At 40.7% G+C, this 21,159-nt stretch overlaps 2 protein-coding genes across 2 annotated transcripts; both read left to right on the top strand.

Moving 5' to 3' along the window:
• Positions 1–1,979: 1,979 nt before the first annotated feature.
• On the top strand, positions 1,980–8,312 carry ripk2 (receptor-interacting serine-threonine kinase 2). Its single transcript, XM_030773243.1, has 11 exons — positions 1,980–2,176; positions 2,708–2,861; positions 3,009–3,164; positions 3,935–4,092; positions 4,968–5,017; positions 5,743–5,904; positions 6,438–6,523; positions 6,832–6,912; positions 7,161–7,257; positions 7,524–7,724; positions 7,879–8,312. Exons 1-11 carry the CDS (start codon positions 1,986–1,988, stop codon positions 8,256–8,258), a joined length of 1,716 nt encoding a protein of 571 aa, XP_030629103.1. The 5' UTR covers positions 1,980–1,985; the 3' UTR covers positions 8,259–8,312.
• Positions 8,313–13,347: 5,035 nt separating this feature from the next.
• Positions 13,348–18,938, top strand: LOC115812261 (Y+L amino acid transporter 2). The gene is made up of 9 exons (XM_030774747.1): positions 13,348–13,879; positions 15,072–15,197; positions 15,495–15,639; positions 15,992–16,115; positions 16,282–16,385; positions 16,603–16,699; positions 16,981–17,130; positions 17,335–17,518; positions 18,844–18,938. Exons 1-9 carry the CDS (start codon positions 13,348–13,350, stop codon positions 18,936–18,938), a joined length of 1,557 nt encoding a protein of 518 aa, XP_030630607.1.
• The last annotated feature ends 2,221 nt before the right edge of the window (positions 18,939–21,159 follow it).

The raw sequence follows: 21,159 nt of genomic DNA, 5'->3' as shown, positions 1-21,159 counted from the left end.
GCAACAGGACGAGATTAATACAGTAGGTTAAAGTCAAAACCAGTAGGGTGCAGGAGATGGACTCTATAATCAGCTGATAAAGTCGCAGGCATTTCACACTCACATTCACAAGATTGCTTACGTCAGCATTTAGAATAAACGGGGGAGGACCCGCAGCAGCAACAACAACAACAACAACAACAACAACAACAAAAGTACTAGGATTCAAGTATTTCCGATGACTCTACAAAATTATTTCAAATAGAGGCAATCCAGTTTTCCCTTTCTCCTTCACTCAGACTTCTGTCTCAGACTTTGTTCTTTCCTCTTTGCCGTAGGATGGTGCGAAATGCGGCAGTGAAACTACTTGTGTCACTACCCGATCAAAATATATTACCACAAGATGGCTCTCTTCAAAACCTAACCAGCAAGAGGAAAGAGCGTTTACCAACGTACGCAATGCCCAAATTTAGAAGATATGATGTTATTTACAGACACGCGTTCTTATTTGAGGGATTGAAAAGATTCTGTCCGTATCTCATGCAACAACTGAAATCAGTGCAAAGACATATCTCAGGCTCAAACAAAAATAAATAATAAAACGAAAGGAAAATAAATACAATGTATGAGCTATTCGTTTCTTAGCCACTCACAGAACTTACAGATTATAGAAGAACTACGCGCTGATATAAAGAGCATTTTAAAATGTCGAAATCAGACTCAATTTTCAGTTGTCCTTGTAAAAGAAAAACTGATAAAAAAAAAAAAAAACATCAGCTTGATGCACCCTTAGCTCCACAACAAAACAACATTGCCTCCACAGACAGCCATCCACAAACGCTGAAGAATTAAAACTGCTGAATCCCCCAGAAACCTGGGGAAATCCCCGAGTCTTTGCAACAAGACATTTCGAGAACGCCATATAAAAATGTTTACTGCACTGTTGTGGTACTGCGGTAGATAAGATAACTTGTTTCCCTAATATATATTTGATAGACAAGTTTTATTAAGACGGCAGCATGTTAAGTTTATGCTTAGAGATGGAGTGCTTGCGTTAAGATCCTGGTACGTTTATAAACCAACACTTTCACTCACGTGCAATTCTAAAACGAGTAGTCAGTGAGAGATTACAATACCCAAACCAACAGCGTGGGGTGTGCTTGTTTGTCGTCTGATTCATGCACAGCAATACATTCAAACTGTACCGTTGTATGTCTTACGTACACGGATGTGGAAAACTTTATTCTTTTAGTAATTAACACACGTTGACTATGTTCATACTGACAGGAGACCTATCGGAATGTTAAACTCAAGAGGTGCGCTTCAGCAAACAGGCTACTCTATTTTCGGCCTCACACATAAGAGAACTGCCAGACAAACGTGCCGTTTCTGTTTTGCTATTTGAACCCGGAATCATGCATTACAAACGTCATAAAGTGTCGACGGTTTTGAACCTACGCTTGTTAAACCCGGAAACGATGTAGTACTGGGTTTTCTTGTTTTATCTGGATTTCCCTGACCAGCCACCTGCCAAAAATCCGAGAAGCAAGGGGCTAGACCTGCAGCGTCCCACCGTTCGACAGGAACTACATATTGCTGTATTTTGGACGAGAAATCTACAGTTCGCGGTGTTCTGAAAGAGTGTGTCGAGGCGATCTGGCATAGTTGGAATCATTTTGTGGACGCTGATGTGCTGTGGTTTTTGCCTCTTTTGGGGGTGTGACAGCGGGTAACTGAGACGAATCGCTTTGTGTGTAGCCTTTGACTTTGTTTTCGCTCTCTTGAAGTCTGACGTTTGAGAGGAAGATAGTTAACTCATCCGACACCTAAGTCGATCTATTTAACCGGAGCCAATTCAAAGCATCAGATCCCTGTCTGTCGTAGGACATATATTATTTTGAATGCTACGATGCTCTGGGCTAATCAGCTGCCCGAGCTTGAAGTTTCTTTCTCGTTTTCAACATAACGGTGCTGGTCAGGCCCTTTGTGTTATCATATCGGTAACCATGGAACATACAGGCTGTGTCAATATTTGTAGTCTCACTAGCACATTGCCAGTGATCCCCTATCGAAAACTTACGGATTTACATTATCTGAGCAAAGGAGGCTTTGGAACTGTGTTCAAGGCACAACACAGTGACTGGCGCACAACCGTTGCCATTAAGTGCTTGAAACTGGATTCCCCAGTCGGTGAAAGGTACAGTACAGTGTTACGCACTGGTTTTCTCGCATCAGATTTGTGACACTCTTTTTATGCATGGTAGTATCTTATGTTAATTTTAGGAATGATACTCTATCTAACACGTGTGATGTGAGAAAAACAAACGACATACAAAGCAATCACAAGGTTTGAGATGAAAATGAATGACACAATGACTTTGCAAAATTGCTGAAATCTCTAATAGCGGAATTTTCGCTTCCATAACAGAAAGATGTCTTAATGAAATCATTAATTTAACGTCACAGAAGCCCTCACTGTCATGTTCTAGTAACCTAAACTGTTTTTCACAAAAAATTCACAAGTTACTGTCTGACTGAAAAATAGACTAAAATTCAGTTTGCTGAAAGAAACTGCATGCAGGAGACAATAAAATGTGCAATTAATGGCTTTACATGTCTTTTTTTATGATCTTGCTTACATCGGCTCAGTCAATCCGGCAAACTCAGTATAAAGGTGTTTTTAAGGGGATTCCCTCAGGTCTTACCCAATCTTTGACTTCCTTTACAGAGAAAGGAACAGTTTACTGAAAGAAGCAGAGGTCCTTCACAAAGCTAGATTCAACTACATCATCCAGATCTTCGGTGTGTGCAATGAGCCTGAGTTCTTCTGTATAGTTACTGAATACATGAGTAATGGCTCTCTGGATGAGCTACTGCATGAGGTATGACTGAGGCCCAAGGACAAATGCTGGTCCTCTGACCTGTTCGTTACCCCTTCACTGTTGCAAAAATGCACAGTTACTACTTTCATTTAATGTTCTCTGTGTTTTCTTGTCTCACTTCCCTGCCCCTCTCTCTGTTTATGACAGAAAAACATGTATCCAGTGTTAGCCTGGTCCCTGAGACTGCGCATTCTCTATGAAATTGCACTCGGGGTTAACTTCCTCCATAACATGTCCCCACCACTGCTTCATCATGATTTGAAAACCCAGAACATCCTGTTGGATAGCGAGTACCATGTCAAGGTTTGTGAGGTCTTTGTGTTAATACACTGCTGTTTTGAAATGGTTGTGAAACATTCCTAGAACATTTTAGGTGACTTTTCACAATATTCTTTGTTATATGCTATGTAAACATGGACTGTGTCGTTTTTTTTTTTTCTAATGAAATGAATTTTACCAAGGATAAGGAGTTAATTAGGTTCAGTGTGTTCATTAATGCTGCAGAATGTTATGTTATTTGGAGTGTCATTTTATTGTCTGCTAAACTTCTGTTATCCTAATCACTGGCATCATCATATTTAAGTCAATGTTCAGAGAGGGAAAATTTCAGACAGGCCAAATGAAACTGTTCATAGTGGGAATGTGAAAAAGGATTTGTGGGAAAACAGGATCTCTTCTCTTCTCTTCATTATTCAGCTACAAATACTTCCTTATATGTATCCATTTAGAAAGAAATAGTGAAACAATGTATCATAGACCTCTTTTGGCTGGAAGCTGGAGTTTAATGAAACCAACCCTGGTTTCGCATGTAGTCATTAAGAGTTGTGGTAAATGAGCTTTGTTTTTTCACGTGAGTAAGCCCTTGAGAAAGTGCTGTTATTAAACTGGAGAAACCACCTTATGTATGATTGCATTTTAGATTCTTTTAACTGGATGAATCCAACCAAATTCTTGTATTCCATTTCATTCGACAAGAACTGATCCTGTTATCTGAGTTTTTCCGTTATCTTTGTAAACATGGATCTCTTCACCCTCTCGAGTTTCTAATTCCGAACCAACGTGTTCATGCACAGATAGCAGATTTTGGGCTGTCAAAGTGGCGTCAGCTCTCCATCAGTAAAGGATCCGGTTCTAAGCCGTCCGAGATGGGCGGCACAGTCATCTACATGCCTCCCGAGGAGTACGAACCCTCCAAGAGCCGACGCGCTGACGTCAAACACGACATGTACAGGTCAGTCGACCAACCAAAGATTGTCAGTCATTTTTAAACAAGTTGTTCTTGAGACACTCCTTTAGTTATGTAATCACTTTTCATTTGAAATTAAGTTCTTGATGAGACAAAAGTGTCCTTATTGTGGGGCCGTGCCTTGATGTCTTACACATTACCACAAACACTGCATAGTTACAAACTCGGGCTACGTGAGTGAGAATTTTCCCTTTGTTCAAGGGATTTCCCCTCATGTTAAACATTATTATAAGATTTCTTCCCTCATTCTCATCGTCCTGAACATACCCTCAGGACACACATCCTTGCTTGTGCCTGACAGAAAAAAACAAAAACAAATGCTTATCGCCGGAATATTCTTCAGCCCTCAAAGTTATTAACAGTCTTGCAAGTGTGGGAGTTTTTTCTCTCAGATATCCTACTCAGAGATTACATTCAGCTTGAGCTGGTTCACATATTTTCACTTTGGCCTCCAGTAAATTTGAATTTCATTCCTAGAACTGAGACTGAAGACTGAGGTTACTCTGAACTTGACCCTACATAGCTTAAATGGTCTTTCGTTACACCGTGTTTGCTGGCCCACTGTAAAGTAATGGCTTAATGAAAGAAGCTTTTTGTATAAGAATGGATCTGCTCAAGTGATATGAGATGATGAATTTCCTCTAGCTTGACTGGTTCACCAAAAGCTGACTGTGTGCGATTGCGACACTTGGAGCCGATTGAGCGGATTAGTCACTGGGGGACTGTTGAAACAGTCATAATGATGTGAGAGTTGACATCTTCCTGTTGCAGGGGATTGCCAGCTCTGTCTGTGGGTTTGTGTGGCATCCCTGAAACTATCTTCCCTCAATTTATTCCTTCACTTTTGGTTCCTCTTTCAGTTACGCCATTATCATGTGGGAAGTGCTGTCACGTAGGATCCCCTTCGAAGGTAGAGTGAGGGTTTTTTGTAACTTTATTTCTTTTAAACCATTGTACTCATCTCACACATTCAGTTCTGGTAATGCAGGACTAAACTCTGTCAGCTGTCATGTATACCTGTCTACCCATTTGTAATTTTCCTCATCCACATCCCTGCCTGGCTCTTCAACTACTCTTGTATTTGTCTGCTCATTTACCCATTTGCCTGTGCATTCATGTAGACTTAGAAAATAGCAGCATTTCTGTCCTTTCATTAGTGTTGCACAGCTAGTCTTTGACATATGATTAGAAGCAAAACCCCATGACCTTGTCTGAGTTGTCCACATTAATGCTGCATTAGGTGTGACCCGGAGTAATCTCAGTTTAGCACTCATCAGCATTTGCCTTCCAGTGTAAAGTGATGGCCTTACAAACATGACACAGCAAAATCACTCTCAGCACAAATCATAACCCTCATCCGCACGCTGTTTCCTTCTTCTTTTACTGCTCACCACACAGTAGTCACATCTCTTTTCTGTGCTGTCACTCTCCTTTTCTCAAAGAATGAGAAGTATTGATCAACGTGGCAAATCATTCACAGTCCTTAAGATATCAGTGGTCACTTTCCTCTAATATGTTACAATTTTCTCTTTCTTTCTTTCTTTCTTTCTTTCTTTCTTTCTTTCTTTCTTTCTTTCTTTCTTTCTTTCTTTCTTTCTTTCTCTCTTTCTTTCTTTCTTTCTTTCCCTGTCTCAGAGGCTGTCAATCCCATGCAGATTATGTTTAGTGTACTGCGTGGGGTGCGTCCTGACACGGGCTTTGACAGTCTGCCCGAAGACATCCCCAACCGAGAAACCCTCATCAACCTCATGACCTGTGGCTGGACCTCTAACCCCGATGACCGACCCTCCTTCCTCAGTGAGTGCCGAGTCCTTAGCCAGAACCTCTGACCTTTTAACACTTGAGCAAGACTACTTTCCTGATTTGTCATCAGTTAGCACATTTTACCCGGTCGGTGCCGTGGGCGTCTGACCTCATCACCAATGCAGCTAATGCAGCAGTTTAGATTTCCTTATCTGTATTCACTGTAGGTGTGGATCATTATGTGAATTTATGTGTCTTGACTCATGTATAAGTTATGACCCAAATTATGATTAATTCTCACCAGTAAATAAGCTGATTCAAATGTTTGGCCCACTTACCCCAAGCTTTACATGACTTTTACTGAATCTCGTCACAGTAGCCCACGCTACTTCTGTCTAATTTTCTCTCCCAAGTGGCCTACATAATTCACTATGGTTGCTTAACTTCCACTGACAGTCACTGAGTTCCTCTTACTGTGCTTTCAATGTAAATTCACCTGTCCTCACAGCACAAACACCTGTGAAATACAGGCTTTTCACTGGTTGGCTTTATAATGTCCTGCTGTCTCCCTTTTGTTTTGTCCACAGACTGTTTGATTGAACTGGAACCTATGTTAAGGAGGTTTGATGAAGTCGACCTCTTGGAGGCAGTATTGGAGGTCAAAAAGTCAAAGGTTAGGCTCGAGGAGAATGTTATTTTTTTCAGTCATGCATATGGACTTATCAGTGAATGTGACTTTCTTTACGTTAAAATGGTGGTCATGTCTCCATTATCTTGAAATGAGATGTTGGCACAAAACACCCTAACTCACTAAAGCTTTCACTAAAGCTTTCACTAAACCTGACCAGACAGACTACTTCGGTAAAAAGTTCTGTGAAAACCATCAGCTAGCTTTAAGTTGTTACAACCTGTTATTGATTCAGTTATGTGTTTGTCTGTGGCATCTGTATGACCACCCCCTCCCCTCCCTTCCCCCCTTAGCTGAGGCGACGCACAGTCTGCTGCTCGTCAATGACCACGTGTGAAAAGAAAAGCTTAAAGGAGCACAATGTACCCTGGCCGGTCAGTTACCACTTGCCACTTCCCCAGCCTGCTGCCTCCACACAGTCTCTGTCCATACAGTCTATTATATTCACATCCTCAAATAGTAAGAAAAACCCAACCCATCCTTCCTAGTCTGGAACATGGTTAGCTGTTGCACTCGGTTACTCAATGGATCCTTTTTTTTTTCCTTTGAAAGGCCTAAGATGAGTTTGATATTTGGGTGACATGTATGTGTTTTTGTTTTTATTTTGTTTTTTTCATGACAGGATAACAGTTCCACCTCTGGATCTGGTTCCTGTTCCTCCCAAGACACTGATATTTCTCAGCCAGGTTTCCTTACCATCTCTTCCCCACCTTCTAAAGGTAGGCTTTTCACATCTCCTTTGTTATATGTCCTACATTGTCTCCTCCCCCCCCCCCCCCCCCCATCACCTCTCAGACCATTGAATAGAGGATCTGCAGTGCCCTTTATAGGGCTGTGTTGTGTGCTTATGAGACCAGCACAGACTGGTGTAGTTGAGTAGACCAGAGTTGGGATGACGAGTGAAATGTATCAGACAAAGAACTTCCTGCACTATGTCGCATTCTTAGTATTTTTAGGATTGTTCACAGTAAGCTTTTCTTCTCAGTTGTGCCTCAGTCATCAGTCATGTCCCTGACTTTGGACCCCCCTAAACCCCTGGTTGACCAGAGCACTCCAAATGACCTGAATCCAGTGAACCCAGTATGCCACCAAACGGCAGACTACAACATCCCCTTCAAACCCCAACCATCTCTGAACAACAGTGAAGTGCCAATAAGCACTCTTACCTTGCAGCCACAAGCACAAAGTAAGTGTTAATGCATAGGAGGTGTTGGAGGTAGCAGAAAAATGATTATTTCATCTCATCTCCACTTGAGCATCGCTTGGTTCTCTATGGTTCTTTGCCCTATGATTTCCTCTGATTTGCTTATTGACCTCTTTGTCCCACCCTCCATCTGCAGACTTCTCCATGTCATTGGACAGTCAGGGACCAGCAGCACGTTGGATCGCTGCCCGGCGGGAGGAAGTGGTACAGCAGATGACGGAAGCCTGCCTGAACCAAAGCCTGGATGCTCTGCTGGCCCGCGAGTTGCTCATGCGTGAAGACTATGAGCTGGTGGTTAACAAGCCCACTCGCACTGCCAAAGTCCGCCAGCTGCTTGACACCTGTGATAGGCACAGTGAGGAGTTCTGCCGCGTGGTGGTGCGTAAGCTGCAGGATAACAAGCAGATGGGTCTGCAGCCTTACCCAGACCTGAGCTCTCCTAGCCCCCCACCAGCCGTACCTAGCGCTCCCTCTCTCTCCAGTTCCTACAACAACTACACCCGTAACATCTTCTGACTTCTCCAGAGGCTGGCGTGGACAGCTTTTGTACTGCCATAGTGGAGGAATACCCTGAGTTCCTGGTTTTCGTTGGACTTGTAGTCAGTGATTTTTGATCCTGGATTGTTGTTATTCACTTTTATAGTCCAGATGTTGGAAGTTTCCATTTTACACTTAGTGCATATTTGTGCCCCAGACATAGACTGACATCACAACTATTTGTGTACCATGGAGAATAGCCAGCCTTGGTCCTGGAGGGTCAGCGTACATTCAGGTCTTCCGCTCAAACACTGAAATCTCCATTCAGAGAGTGGAGGCTTCATCGAATCCTGTTTGATTGCTCTTCAGGAACTGAAGTACTTGATGTCATTAGTTAAAAATAGAGGAACGAAAGCCTCTAGCACCAGGACAGACTTGCACCCTTTTCTGAGGCCTGAAAGGGTAGAGGGTCCGCAGAAAAATTAAGAATTCGTCTTCCACTTGTAAGCAAACTGTTTAGAAACAGTTTGGCTTATGAATGCATGTGTACTCTTCCAGTTTGTGAAAATCCACTGCTTCTTGTTTGCCCAATAAGGAATCAGTTGGTTGAACTGGATTCTGTAGTCATATCATTGTTGAGAGCTCTCCTAAAATGGATGCTGCTTTTTACAACATGTTCAATAGATCAGCCATCATTATCATTATGTCATTGTTGTCCCTTACCTGTAATCTTTGGCTGAGTACATGCCAAACCACAAACTTTAGGTACCGGTTTAGTGGACAAGTTTTGAGCTTGTTATCAATGTTACTTTTAATGTTACAGTATTTTTATTTCTATTTGCCTTGATTTTGCCTACAGTACTTGTTTTATATCATTAGTTTTTAAATGTATGTATTAAACACATACTTTTATTTGCTCTTTTTCTCTAATTCATTGAGTTGTTATTTATTTTGATCGCAAAGGGGCCAAAAACTGAATAGCCTTTCTGTTGCCATGGCACCAGCCTTTTAGAATGAGCTAGAAGAGTAATTATTGATTTAGCAGGGCAAACGATCAAGCTGTAATCCGACAGAACTTTCAGACCTGGTCATCTGCTGTATTTTAGTATGCACTGATACGTAGCTACATTCACATCCTGCTCACATGCAATAGAAATCTGACAAACTGCGTTTATCTGCTCCCTATCATTTGTTTGTTTGAGAAGTGTGTGTATGGAGTGAAAAAATGGTGGGAAAGCCTTAATAAACTGTAGCCTTCTTCCAGATGCTTGAATGTAAATAAACCAGCTGTGTTTCTGATTGACACTATGGAATTGATACAGCCTTGTTAAAACTCCATAAAGTTCCTAGATGGAAGAAAAGGACACGTACAGAGGGTTTAACCTGTATATGTGGATTTGACTGAGGGATTTTTGAAAAACAGACTGGCTAACAAGAAAAATCCCCAAGCATTTTTTTGGACAAACTCATCAGTTTAAGTGTTGAGAGTGGGACTCTGTGGCTTTCATTTGCCTGGTCAGAGGGAGGTTCAGTTTGTTTGGAGAATATTCAAGTGGACATCTCGTTGAATTAATGGAATGTGTCTGGTAGTCTTGGAAACCCATGTTAACTGGCTGTTATGGAATCGTGATGTGCCATATTTTTGTGCAGTGTCAAAGTCTGGCTGTATTGTGCATTTACTGTACATGTTTTGAAGAGATTGTGTGTGTGCATGTGTGTGTGTGTGCATGTGTGCGTGCATGCGTGTGTGTGTTTGTGTTCATTTTCATTCATGTTTACTTAAGAGGTACATCTGCACTTTCTTTGATAGTTGAATGGCGTTATACCAACCTCATTCTCAAACTTCTCCAAAATGTTTTGCAACATCAGCTGTTGTGTCATGATTTTTTTTTTTTGCAATACCTGAACATACAAAGGTACTTTCCTCTAGATATTCTAAAACCACTTTTGAGACTGCACACAATTTTCCTTTCTTTGGCATCTCCGTTCTATCACTTTAGTTAGACTTCAGGGGTTTTTGTGTGTTTGTTTGTTTGGTTTTTTTTCGGGGGGAGGGGGGGGGGTGTCCACGCTCTCTAAAATGGCCTTGTGAATTCAAAATTTGACAAGGCCACAGGTAGAACTGCTACACAGATGACTAATCTGCACACTGTGTGGATGGAGCGGTGAAGTCTTCTGGCCTGACAAATAATTAAGATTGTACACTTAAAAAAAAAAGGGTAGAAAACATGCAAATTGCATTTACTTATGAGAATTCTCATTTGGTTGCAGCTGATATTTGATGCTGGGATTTCTCTGATGGTCTCACTTTGAGTCAGACGCAATAAGGAAAACAAATAACTATATATCAATACGTGCTTTTGTTTAGACAGTTTCTGATAAGGGGGAAGTGTCTTTTTCTCTGCCTTTTTGTTTTTGTTTCACAGACTCTGGTCTGATGGAATAGTTTCTTCCTGTAATGATGTGTGTATGTTGAATCTATCTAGCAGGAACCTAGAGTAAACTGAATCTCTTACAGGCCTTACCATTGCTGCAGTTCTGTAGACATCTGAGGCTCAATCTAGTCTACCTTGGCTTCAGTATCCTATTGTAGCCCTGGAGCTCTAATAGCTCACTTTTGTTGTTATTGTCCCTTAATGAGCAAATCAGCCTGGAAGAGCGTTTGTTTCTCAGTCTGATAAACTAATTTAGAGTTCTCATCAGTCAGTTGGATTTAGTCTGTCAGACATTTCAACATGAGAAGTCCCATTCTGTTTGCTATCACAGAGGTTCAGTGGAAAACTTATTGTCTTTTGGCTTCTCAGGACTACAACTGGGGATGACTGGACAGTACAATAGGTCTTAGTTCTGTATTTCGTCATGTTGATGTACTTGAGGTAAATAGCTATTTTTCTTGTGTTGAAGAGAATCCGTTGTGGTAGACATGATGAAATGTTGAGTTCTTCTTCAGTAGGTTTAGAGTTCAACAAACTATTCTGGTTGTAATTGTTAGTACTATCAGTAACATGATGCTATGTAGTCCAGAACGGGAGCTTCTGGATTTTCCCTTCCTTTTACCGATTTGCATAGAGCATCACATCTCCTCACAAACATTGCATGAATAATTCATAGACATTGATTATGTACGTTCATTTATATTTTCATTCTCCCAAGTGTTTTTCCATGAGAGATACAAATACATGTAGACGAGAGATAAGTACACTGATGTACCAAAGTGAAATTTGTAATAACTGATCTGCAGATGTTATTAGGAGATGTTTTATCAAACGATTTCACCCTATGAGGATCATTCTTTTCATTTCATTTCTTTTATGAAAAACGTGATGTGAATTTGAATAAAGCTTATTATCTCATTGACATTCAGATTCATTCAGCCATTCTGTTTGGAATCCTTTCTCTCCTCATATGTCATAACTATACACATGTACAAGTAGCAATGTAGCAGGAATCTGGGTTTGTACATGTTTGTGGTGAGGACATTCGAGCCAAGGTTTACCTTGCAGCCAGTGTTATTAAAATTGTGCAGAATTCCTTTTGCTTGTCTTTCGTCTCTGGTTCATTATGTTGATCTGTTTGAAAAATCAGACGTTTCCTCTTGTTTGTGACAAAGCTTTGCGTATCGTTAGTATGCAATAAATTTATACTTTTGTCAACAAATTATAATGAAATGTGAAAACCTTTTCAGAACTACAGACATTTTCTGCTGCCAGTAATCACAAGTGTCATTGAGCAGTTACTGCATTTTTTCAGTTATGGCAGAAATGAGATGAGAGAACTGGGAGGTATTACACCAAAAAGGGTTTCTAACATACCAAGGTGACTTGAGTTAAAGGTCATATCTGTCCAACAGGAGATCGGCTAAGGAACATTCTGACTGGACGGTCCTGACTGAAGACATGACTTGTCCAGCTAACTGAAAAGTATTCCTTAGTGGAATACTTCCCTGCTTGGATTAAATGAGCTTCAGTTCTGCACTTGACCCTCTTGCTGTTACAAAGAGGAGGGGGAATCATTCCCTGAACACAGGCCTCCAAAAATAACTAGAGCAACTCGAGAGGCCAGCTGGTGGAAAACAGCTCTGAAACTCGCTGCCACCCAGATTGCAACACCACTCGCTCTGTTACCATCTCTCAGTCATTAGCTCAAGCACTGTCTCCATCCTGAGCAAACCGTGTGTCTCACAAGGGAGAAGTTAGATCTTTTTTTTAAAACATTTCTCACTTTTTTCCTTCTGTATATCACCACAGAGACTTGAAGGTATGTTCGTGCTGTTCTGTTTTTCTATGTTCTATACATTGATCTGGTGTTCCACAGTGGCCATTTACGGTACATTATGAAGCTCATAACTATTGACTGAGCCTACACTTTGGATCAATTTCCAATGGGCTGTAAAGTCACCGTTGCTATGCTGTATGTAATAAGGAACTAAATCTTTTATTTTGAGTTGCGTGATAGAAAATGTCTTAAGTTCATTTTTCATGTTCAGTTTGTCAATGATTAAGCTTAATCTTCATTCTGTTTTTTGGTCAATGTTTTGCTTCCAAAAATAATGAAATAAGTCATAGCTTTATGATATATTCCATCTCAGTTCTTCTTAGTTGCAGTCAGTCATCACTGCTCACTGAGCTGGATGTTCAGTCTGAGCGAACAACAACCCAGTTAACGATATCACGCTGTCAAAAACACGTTCTCCTATTACTTTGACCAGTGTTTCCCCAGTCTCTCCTCTAGGAATCCCTGACATTTCACGTTTGCTCAGTGTGTCGGTACAGATTATCAAATGATATTATTGTCCGTAAACAAGGACTGATGGATTCGAATTTTAGCAGCGGGAAATGTAGAGTTTCACTATGACATGGTAACTGTTGTTAACAAACGCTGTATTAAGCAATATACTGTATAAGGATGTTGTCAAAACATGGAGAACATAGCCAATGAAATTGTTATTTATCTGAGTAAAGCTGCGAAAATATTACTAAACTAGATAGTTCAGCAGAAAATGTGAACAATAATGTGAACAACATCGTCTTTACAATCTGTGAAGTGAAAATGTTCATTCATGAAGTTGTAAATGTTTACTTTGAAAACAAAATTAAATATGAAATTCTTCACCTCTTACAGTGTTGTCATGAGGCAGAAGTTGGTTGCAATGGGTCAGGTGCTTTGTCCTGGCTCTAGAGCTGAGTCTGAGCCAGACCTGAAACCACCTACTGGAAGTACCACTACTGATTCATCCGGCCCACGGGAGAGGATGGTTATGAAGCGTGAGATCTCTTTGGCCAACGGCATCTGTCTGATTGTGGGCAATATGATTGGCTCAGGCATCTTTGTCTCGCCCAAAGGCGTCCTGTTGTTCAGTGGCTCCTACGGCCTGTCGCTGGTCATCTGGGCGTTAGGTGGTATATTCTCCGTGTTTGGTGCACTCTGTTATGCTGAGCTTGGCACCACCATCACCAAGTCTGGTGCCAGCTATGCCTACATCCTGGAGGCATTCGGCAGCTTCCTGGCTTTCATTCGTTTGTGGACCTCCATCCTGCTGGTTGAACCGGCCAGTCAAGCCATCATCTCTCTCACTTTTGCCAACTACCTGGTGGAGGCACTCTACCCCACCTGCCAGCCACCATATGATGCTGTGAGGCTCATAGCTGCTGTCTGTTTATGTGAGTCCTGTGTGTCTGGGAGAAGAATCTAGGATGAAATGGGTGATTCAAGAAGTGGTCATAGGTCCTGAACTTGTGATTTTTTTTTTTTTTTGTAACGATAGCACAGAAAAAGAGTCCATGAAGAGATAAAGAAAGAGAGAAGGGAAAAAAACTTGGGGTGTTTAAGCATGGAGCAAAGCAAAGATAAGAGGCATGTGAGGACAGCTGGAATAAATCAACCTTGTTATTTTGCCACTGTGCTATTCTGCTAACGTCATTGTGGTCAGTCATTTCTCCTACGTATCTAAGAATTGATTTCCTCTGTGAATCAGTATTGTGTGCAGACTCCACTTTGCTGGCACCAGCTAATACATTGTTCTTATCTAAACTAAGCAGACTATTTCTGGAGCTTGCCGACAGTTATGCTGAGCTTCTTTTGGCCTCAGTGCACGTGGCGCAGTCTGAGAATAGGAAAGATTGGATTTTTTTTCCAAATTAGCAATCCTTCCAAATAAACCAGAACCCTGAAAGGGGAAAATCCCAAGTATGAACAAATGATAGCTGACCGCAATTTCTGTCAACACCTAATCATGACAGAAGCAAGAAAGAAAAACACATCCACATAAATGCAACTTTTGTAAGGCTAGTAAAGGAGGTTGCGGAAGCTCATACAATTACTGACGTAATATTTCTTCCTTGAGTCTACCACTTACCCTGCTGTAATTGTGAGCTTTTTTTCTGTCTTGATTGCTGACAGACAACTGTGCTTGAACCCTCTGCGCTTAGATTAGTCTTACAGTGTAGGCTGCTATTCCAATAGGAATGAAATGTGTTCCAGGCCAAGTTTCTCTGGGGACGAACGCAGCACTTCCCAGAACATGCGTGTCTTTGTACAGTGGAAGGATAGAGCACTGTGGTTACCCGCCCCAAACTACCACCGCCAAACTTTCATGGTGATCTGATGAAAGTACCACAGAATGACAGATTTGACCAGAGCATTTGAGTCTTTTAATAAACATGATAATTGGCATTATCCTTGTATGAACTGCTCCCCTCTCCTGCTATATGGCTTAGTTTTCATTCAAAAGAACTTTCAGTTTCAGTTCCCTGGCAAAACAGGGATTCAAAAATGGCTAAGGACTTCCTCTATATAACAGACGTTAGCATTTAGTTTACACTGTATGTGTCCTAACTCTTTGTCTTTCCTCAGGTATACTGATCTTTATAAACTGTGCATATGTGAAGTGGGGAACATTGGTCCAGGATATCTTCACCTACGCCAAGCTCATGTCCCTGTTCTTGGTCATAGCAGTGGGCATTATAAAGATCGTTAGCGGTAAACAAGGAAGCCATAACAGTGTGACGCATGACGTCTACATAGAAACTAGATTCAATAATGGGTGTGGCTGTTATTCATTGTGACTCACTGAACTCTGAATGTTGTTTTTATATTCAGTGAGTGAGGATTATTCAGTATGTGAAAGTAGCTGTAATATTTGTCATGATTACAAATAAGACATGGTAAATTTTGGTACATCAGAGTTGAAATCACTTATATACTTATACATATATATATATATATATATATATCACTATATATATTTGTTTGTTTGTTCCTACTGCCTGCCTACAGGGGACACACAGAATTTTGAGAACCCATTTGAAGGTTCTTCTACTGAGCCTGGGAGTATTGCTCTGGCCCTGTACTCTGCATTGTTCTCCTACTCTGGCTGGGACACCCTGAACTTTGTCACTGAAGAGATCAAGAATCCAGAGAGGTCCTACCAACTCAACACACTTTATCTTTTACTCTTTCTTTTTCACATACACTCCCACCATATATAATATTACAATCTATTAGTAATTATTTAAGAATATCAAGGATTCCCAAATGCAGCTGTAACAGGTGAAAGTCCTGCTGTTTTGTTTTGTTTTGTTTTGTCCTACTTTTACCAGGGGAGCAGGTTTTTGTTTACTCCTCAGGCAGTTAGATATTATCGTGGTTGGTTGATGTGAAAACCAGCAGACCTCAATATTTCATTGCTCAGTAATATTCTTTGCATAAATTTTGACTGTGTTTCAACAGCTCAGACCTGATCATTTAAGTGACTATTTTTTGTTTCACTTTAGGAACCTGCCTATAGCCATCGCTGTCTCCATGCCCATAGTAACCATTATCTACCTGCTGACTAACGTGGCGTACTATGTAGTGCTGGACATGCCATCACTGCTGGCCAGTGATGCTGTCGCTGTGGTGAGGCTGTGTTTCAGAGTGATTCATTTTCTGTTTCAACATTAGCATAGATAGATAGATAGATATATAGATACATATATAGATAGATTAATAGATAGATACATAGACAGATATCCACTGTTTTGGAATAAGTTTATAAGGGATGTTAATTATTTCCTGTTTGCAGACTTTTGGGAATCAGGTGCTAGGGCCCTTCAGCTGGATCATTCCCATCTCTGTGGCAATGTCCTGCTATGGAGGACTCAACGCGTCTATTATTGCAGCTTCCAGGTACTCCAGTTTGTTTACATGGCTCATACATGAACAATGCCAGTTACTGTTACTATATTACTCAGAAGAGCAATGTCACTTCAGGCTAAACTGATTCAACAGTAAACTGAAACCAAATTTTGTCATTCCTTAATTGTGCAATTTCTTCATGAATTTTCTGAGTATTTGAGAGTTGGACCCAGCTCTGGTTATTAATACAGGGAGTCTCTCGTGACAGATTGTTTTTTGTTGGGGCAAGAGAGGGACACCTCCCTGATAGTTTGAGTCTGATCCATGCTCACCGTTACACTCCCGTTCCTGCACTCCTCTTTAACGTGAGTATCAACTCCCCCACACTGACCTCAGGTCTGTTTTATACAGTCAGACTGAAGCATGCTTTCTTAGTCTCTAGTGCGTAATGTTATCCAGTGACATTCAAAAACAGAGAAGCAAATATTGACTAAGGTTACTTACGCTCTACGCTTGATGCTAAGGTTTTGTCCGTTATTACACAATTGCCTTTACTACAGTAGACTGAATGTACATGTTTCCTTGAAATGATGTGATTTGCCAGATCTCGTGTCCTGATTGGCGAATGTGTGTTTTTTGTCTGAAGTGTGTGATGGGTCTGATTTTCCTGTGTGTGGAAGACGTGTTCCAGCTCATCAATTACTTCAGCTTCAGTTACTGGCTGTATGTGGGTCTGTCTGTAGCCGGCCTCATATACCTGCGTATCACCCAGCCTGACAGACATAGACCTGTGAAGGTATCCTATTGTACACCATCATGCATTATTCTCCTCTGTGTGTCTGTGTGTGTGTGTGTGTGTGTGTGTGTGTGTGTGTGTTTGAGCTAGGAGGAAAATTTTATGAAAACATAACATTTTGCTGGGGACACTTTGTCACACTAGGGCCAAAATCGTAGTTCTCATTAATCTGATGAAATGTGCTCTCTCTCCTCTCTCTTTAAGCTCACACTCCTGTTCCCATTCATCTACTGCATTCTCAGCCTGTTCCTGGTCATTGTGCCTCTCTATGGTGACACCATTAACTCACTTATTGGCATAGCCATTGCTCTGTCTGGTGTGCCTGTCTACTACATCTGTATTTACCTCCCAGAGGACAGACGACCCAAATTTATGAGTCATATAAATGGTGAGCATATTGATTTATTATTATTAGTAGGAGTAGTAGTAGAAGCAGTAGTAGTAGTGGTAGTACCGGTGGTACTTATACACAAATTTGTTTTTGCTCAAAATGAATGTTTTACAGTGAAAACAAGTTACTCCATTCAGCAATACAGCACATCACACAACAAGAACTTTTCCTGTGTAATTGGATTTTTTTGCAGTTAGTTGTTACAAGTTTTCCAGTATTTGCTCAAAAAGAAAGATACTGTATATAGTGAAAATAAGCTATTCCTCAATGGAATTTATTGTTTTATTATACACAGCAGACATAATTACTTTTACAAAATAAATAAATATGAATATCCCAAGAAGACATCAAGTCAAGTATAGCTTTGCTGAGTCATAAAAAATACTAAATTTTTTGGGTACATATTTTTCACCAGAGGACACATATTACAAGATCCCCGACACCTCTCACATAGATTTGTCCTGTATCAGGGTTTCTTTAACATTAGTGTCTGATGTGGGTGAATTTAACCAGATTGTTTATTATACAAGGATAAGCGGCTTAGATAATGAGTGAGTCAGTGTGTTTTTTATACAGCAAATTGACCAGTGTTAGATTAATTCTGAGAGTGAGTGTGTTGTGTCTAACAGGTCCAGAAACGGACAATATCAACACACTGAGTTAATTTAATTACGTTAATTTAACACTGACTTATAAAGTGTGAGGTAATACCTCAGAAGTAAAGTTCAGCCAAAGGATATGTCTGCTCTTATTAAGGATGGTTCATGAATCTCACATTGAAAGAATGAGGTATTGATCTGTCATGGTGTCTAGGGAACAGAGACAAGATTTTAAAGAACTGAAGAGCCTTTTACAGCATTATCTCAACTTCTATCGATTAGTCAGTGTTGTGAGTCACGAGATGAGGTCTTTGAAGCCATGACAAACACTGTTAGACCACATTGAATCCAGATTTTTTTTTTCATGGAAGTACAGAGTATTATGTGTGGTGATGGTTAAGTGTACTTAGCGTGTTGATAGAGTGAGGGGAGCGTTACAGACACATACCCCAGTGCTCACGTCCTCAGTTTCACTCACTCATTCACTCACTCACTCACTCACTCAATCTCAGGTCCTAAGAAAGAGAGGAACACTATGTGACTGACTGCAAATATCACCTCTTCAGAGGAAACACAGATCTCAACATAGTGCGACTCTGATTACTTTAGTTATCTGTGCCCTGACCCTGACTCTCTCTCTCTCTCTCTCTGTATTCCTCTCCCTCTCCCTCTCCCTCTCTCTCTCTCTCTCTCTCTTTCTCTTTGTCTCTTGTCCCTTGCCAGCTGCTGTCACCAAATACACTCAGATCATGTGTTACTGCTGTTTAACTGACCTGAATGTAGAGCCAGAGGACTTGTCGGAGAGCAAAACTCTGTGATCATCTCAGTTCTCCTGTGCGGAACACGTGGCTGGGACATGCACACAAACACATAAGTGTCATCTGAGAGAAAAGACACTCTCTGTGAACACTCAGAGAATGTGTCTAAGGAGAGTGTCTTTGTGTTGTGGAGCTGTACCTTCACAAATCATCATACTGCTCCATATTATTAAAATGATTGAACGTTGCTGAAGAGAGCTCACTGTACAGAATTTTAGCCTGACCTCTGTGAAGCTGTGAAAACAAATGTTACTTCTTTTTTTGGAAATACAACCCTATAAAGTGGATCTCAACGTGGAGAGAAAAGATTGACAAATGAAAAGCCCTCACAAAGCCGGAGCATAAAAAGTCCTGATTTGATGTCTCTCAGCCAAAGTGTTTTGTCCCGTCTCAGTTTAATTAATCTGACCTCTGTTTTCACACGGCAGCACTGCTGTGGCAATTTTTCTCACGCTGGTTGCAAGTGATGAACCTGGTTACCTGGATACAGATAAACAATAACAGTTGTGAGTGATCAGGGTGTCATGCCACTAATGTCCTTATTCTACCTTTAAGTGCACAGGAACAAACTAGGTCAAGCATGCTACTGTACTTCTGATTCCTTTTGCTGACTGTTTACAACCAAAGTGTTTACAATGGTTAAAGTTCTCTGAAAACAAACCTTATCAGACATGAGGCTGACATACTATGCCACTGGCTTGAAATGAAGGGGGAGGAGAAGAAGAAGAAGAAGAAGAAGAAGAAGAAGAAGAATTTAGATTTAGATTTTTTTATATCTCTTCCCCAACTGTGATTTATGGCTCAGATTCATCGATATTCACACTCAATGCCTACTCTAATCCCCCCACCCCCCCACCCCCAGTGGTCCTGATGCTTTTGATAAACGTAGTCTCAATGTCCGTAGTTTGCATCTTTCTTCCTGACTGACTCAGTTGCTAAAGGAAAATGTCACTGAGATTTCTGTTAATTATTTTTCATTTTTAAATGAAGATATTTTGCTCTCCTACCAGTTTGATATTTTAACATTTTAGTGGCATATTTCTTAATACACTGATTTGAGAATGCAAACGTAATGGACCAACACGCCATACACCTCATCTGTTTCAACATTTTTGGTATCAGCAAATTTTGATAGTGTTTTGGAGTGTTTTTGAGCTTTTGTTTCACTGAATAATGTTCTGTACCTTGAATGTCTGTAACAAGAATCTTTTTCAGAGTGACATAACTGATATTATGAGTTCATTCATTTTAATATGGCTAAGAACTCACACGTATATATATATATATTATCTGTTACCTAACTGGGTCACTTGTCTAGATGCGTTGGCCTTAAAATAGAGTGAGAGATGCCTTTCCCTCAGCTCCAGCCTCAGACGAACATCTGACTGACGATTGTCTGGCCAGCGTCTGCACTTAACACATAGTATGCAGCGTGCTATCTGCCCTTCTTTTTTTCTCTCCCTCTCCATTTCTTCTGTCTTCCATTTCCTTCTCTCCCTCCTCATCTTGCTCACTTATGTTCTCCTGAGCACTTTTAGAATGGAGGATATGGCTCCTTGTTATATTTATAAGAGGGTTATTTAACCAATCAAAATGACTGACTCAGAGGGTAAAGTTTTAGCATGAGACAAATTAATGTCATTTTTCAAGCTTTGTCAGTTTGTTTATATGAAGCTTGTTTATGATTTTGATATTTCATCTCTGGTTTGTTTGATAAAATGGAATTTGAATCATAAATTTTATGTTCTTGGATCATGTTGCTGCCCGGACCATCTTAGTTGTAATTTGTGATCTGATATTCCAGCATACGCTGCGTTTATGTAAGCGTTGGAGCTGATAAATGATTCCTTTATTTAGATATCCAGACTGCCCCACATCTAAATGTTCTAAATGGAGAAGGAATGTAAAACATTGTCCTCCATTCCTCTCCAGTGCACAGGGAGACGAATCAGGTCAAACAGGATTCGGTAGCCGGACTTGCACCCATGGTGACTCAGCGTATTTTATGGAGGGGGGGGGGGGGGGGGGGGGGGGTTTGAAGAGGTAAAAGTCTTTAACCTCAGTCTAAATTCAGCTCTGGATTCCTCAGCTTAGATAAGCTGACACATGATCCTCAAAGCTGATGAGACTGTTTTCACAAGGAAATATAACAGCAAATTCAAATATCTTATCTGAACCTGAACCCTCCTTGCATTTTAGAGTCTGCTTCAGCATCTGTTAG

This window comes from Chanos chanos, chromosome 5 (assembly GCF_902362185.1).
Source record: "Chanos chanos chromosome 5, fChaCha1.1, whole genome shotgun sequence".
Lineage (NCBI taxonomy): Eukaryota > Metazoa > Chordata > Actinopteri > Gonorynchiformes > Chanidae > Chanos > Chanos chanos.
This window is presented reverse-complemented; position numbering and strand designations above follow the sequence as displayed.

Coding starts and splice junctions, on each gene's coding strand:
- LOC115812261 (XM_030774747.1), top strand. CDS start 13,348: ATGAGGCAGAAGTTGGTTGCAATGGGTCAGGTGCTTTGTCCTGGCTCT. Junction 15,198..15,494: donor CATTATAAAGATCGTTAGCG/GTAAACAAGGAA, acceptor GCCTGCCTACAG/GGGACACACAGAATTTTGAG. Junction 17,519..18,843: donor ATTTATGAGTCATATAAATG/GTGAGCATATTG, acceptor GTCCCTTGCCAG/CTGCTGTCACCAAATACACT.
- ripk2 (XM_030773243.1), top strand. CDS start 1,986: ATGGAACATACAGGCTGTGTCAATATTTGTAGTCTCACTAGCACATTG. Junction 2,177..2,707: donor GATTCCCCAGTCGGTGAAAG/GTACAGTACAGT, acceptor CTTCCTTTACAG/AGAAAGGAACAGTTTACTGA. Junction 7,258..7,523: donor CTCTTCCCCACCTTCTAAAG/GTAGGCTTTTCA, acceptor TTTTCTTCTCAG/TTGTGCCTCAGTCATCAGTC.